General features: G+C 30.3%; 1 protein-coding gene across 1 annotated transcript; it reads right to left on the bottom strand.

Moving 5' to 3' along the window:
- Window positions 1–913: 913 nt before the first annotated feature.
- Window positions 914–1,703, bottom strand: LOC145064956 (protein CYSTEINE-RICH TRANSMEMBRANE MODULE 4-like). The gene is made up of 3 exons (XM_079012315.1): window positions 1,525–1,703; window positions 1,272–1,419; window positions 914–1,135 (listed from the first exon to the last, which is right to left on the bottom strand). The coding sequence occupies exons 1-3, from the start codon at window positions 1,553–1,555 to the stop codon at window positions 1,090–1,092; spliced, it is 225 nt and encodes a 74-aa protein (XP_078868441.1). The 5' UTR covers window positions 1,556–1,703; the 3' UTR covers window positions 914–1,089.
- Window positions 1,704–2,573: the final 870 nt, after the last annotated feature.

Genomic DNA, 2,573 nt, shown 5'->3' with positions numbered 1-2,573 from the left:
TTCAGTGATTAAATATAGTATAGCCAATTCTCGTTGTTGGTCCTTTTAAAAATGCCATTTTTGGCTGTGTTAAAAATTATGACCGAATTGGAAGGACCAATGCGTTGAGTAATGTCCAAATATATTAATTTTAACTTTAAATATATTAATGTTCATAAATCATAATATATTGAGTTGTGCAATTTGATATTTTTTTAAACCTCATTGTTGTTAGTGTAGTGGTAGTTGGTGAGGTCTGTGGTGCTCGACTAGAAGGTTTGCACTTTGCAGGATGTCTGTGGTGCTAGTTTACATCCATGGTCTAGAAAGCCCGTTCACTTGATGACATTTTTTTAGGTTTAGCCCACAAGTAATTTTTTAGTTCAACTTTTTTTGTTTTTATTTAACATGAAGTTAATCTATTTCATTATCAAATTCATAAGAAAGATTTACATAGATCTTGCAGGTAAATAGATATATTTATACATTTGTAACCCAAACAGAAAGTGCGTGTATGATGGTTGTTCTTTAATTATCTACGTCTAACATAAAATCATCTCTAATTTATCCATGGCTTAGCCAATCATTTAGATAGTATAGACCGAACTTTATTTTCTTTGCACCTTTAATTATGTTTGTTACGTGTTATTGTTTCTTTATCCTAACATAGATTAGTTATGGAATGAGAATCATGCCACTTTTTTCATTTTGCAAAGAAAAGTAAAGTGATTTATACTTAATACAGTTAAGGGTTGGATTAATCAAAATTAACTTGTTATTTCAAAAATATCATCAAAACCAAAAGTCTTCACGATATGACACTTTATTTGAAAAAAATAAACGAAAGCTAACCAACAATAATTGAACATAAAGAGTGGCAATGAATCTGATTCTTTTTTTTTAATATAAACATAAAGAGTGTATAATATGAGAATAAAGGAAAATGATCAATCTGTATTCTGTATACATATAAAAAAAGAAAAAAAAACTATTACACATATCATCTACTATAATATATGGATTTTATTATTCAACTGATATTATTATTAACAAACAAATATCTAAAAAAATCATCACTCGTCAAAAATCATCAACATCATCTTTACTTCTCTAGAAACAAGCATCCAACACGCAACAGCAACAAAGTGCAGCACAACTGTAATCAAGTCAAAAGATAATATAAGTTTTAATTAATGGAATAATTAACACAAGTATATGGATTTTTGTTGTAAAAAAACTATAATTAAGTGTTATTTAAACCCTTTAAAAAAATAAGGATAATAAACACTTACCATCCTTTCCAGAAGCCATCTCCTCTGCTCTGAGTTTGAACGGGAACCTGATTTTCCGATTTGGTAGCGCCGCCGTCTTTCGTCGGATACCCTACCGGCGGTGGTGCCATCACGTACGATGCTCCTTGTGGTGCAGGAGGATAGGCAACTACATGGTCATCAATTAAATACTGTTAATTAACCTCAACTAACAAAAAAAACAAACTGCATACAATTATTACAATCAACTTTTTCTGCTACTCAGAAAACTCACCAGGAATCTCGTTTTGATCGAAGTGGCTCATGATTCTGCTTCTAACGATTAGAATTTAAAATCCAAGTGATTATGATTGAAGATCGGAGAAAGGTGGTTTGATTTGTGGTAGTTTAAGGAGGTGTTGCTGAATGTGATGATGAAGTTTGAAAAAGGGTTTTGTGTGTATATATAGAGAAAGCGGGCGATGAATTCGGAGAGGAAGGTATTCCGTTTATATGGTCGGCGGATAACTTACGACCAAAGTTCACAACATAACGCGCTTAAGGAAAACGTAGAGCAAAGTCGCAACAAAACACGGCACACGTGTTCGTTTTTAATTTGTCTTTTCTTTTTTCTTGATAATCGTGGCATGTTAGGGTTGTCCACCTCATTTTTCTATCTTAAATGATCTTTTGTTTTTCATTTTTTAAATTAGAAAAGACATCATATTTATACTGCAAACGTAATTTGTTATTTTATGTGGTTTTCGTCATTAAAATAATATTTTGTTATGAATGATTTTTATTAGGATGTTATTTAAAGATGACAAGACAAAACTAGAGATATTTCTTAATATCTTTTATAAAATAGAAAAAAGAGTAAGAAATTTTCAATTTTAACCAATTTTTTGTGCCTTAAGGACGTGTACAATTGTAGATAGTCGTGTCATCTGCGATTTTGTCTCTTAGAACACTTAAACTGTTTCTATATTAGAGTCTCCTAGAGCATAATCCTTTTTGCAATAAAGACTTAAAAAAAAAAAAAGATTAGATGAAATCATAGATAAGGAGAGAAGAAATCGCAGTGCCAGGAGCAAATAGCCAAGTTAAAAAAAATATATTTCGCTTAAATCGTAGTTAACGTCGTTGCCAAAATTGATTTTTTTTTAATTATTTTTGGTTATTTTGTAGAAAATGATTTAAAATTTTGGTTACTTTTGTATTTTGTAACAATTTATACAGTTAATAATAGCAACTATGCACAAATACGTATTATATCTATTCCTATATATTAGGTTTCCTATGAACGAGAGAAATGAGAATCATGCCAAATAGCTCTTTTTTTGC

The sequence above is a fragment of the Lactuca serriola genome, chromosome 7 (assembly GCF_051521515.1).
Source record: "Lactuca serriola cultivar US96UC23 chromosome 7, Lser_US96UC23_V15, whole genome shotgun sequence".
Taxonomy (NCBI): domain Eukaryota; kingdom Viridiplantae; phylum Streptophyta; class Magnoliopsida; order Asterales; family Asteraceae; genus Lactuca; species Lactuca serriola.
Note: the sequence above shows the minus strand (reverse complement) of the source record. Positions and strands in the feature narration are given on the sequence as shown.

What these genes read in the sequence shown, in the direction of transcription:
- LOC145064956 (XM_079012315.1), bottom strand. Translation starts at nt 1,555, where the DNA reads ATGAGCCACTTCGATCAAAACGAGATTCCTG. An exon ending in CGATCAAAACGAGATTCCTG is followed by an intron (nt 1,420 to 1,524) that starts GTGAGTTTTCTG and finishes ATGACCATGTAG; the next exon opens with TTGCCTATCCTCCTGCACCA. An exon ending in GATGGCTTCTGGAAAGGATG is followed by an intron (nt 1,136 to 1,271) that starts GTAAGTGTTTAT and finishes ACTTGATTACAG; the next exon opens with TTGTGCTGCACTTTGTTGCT.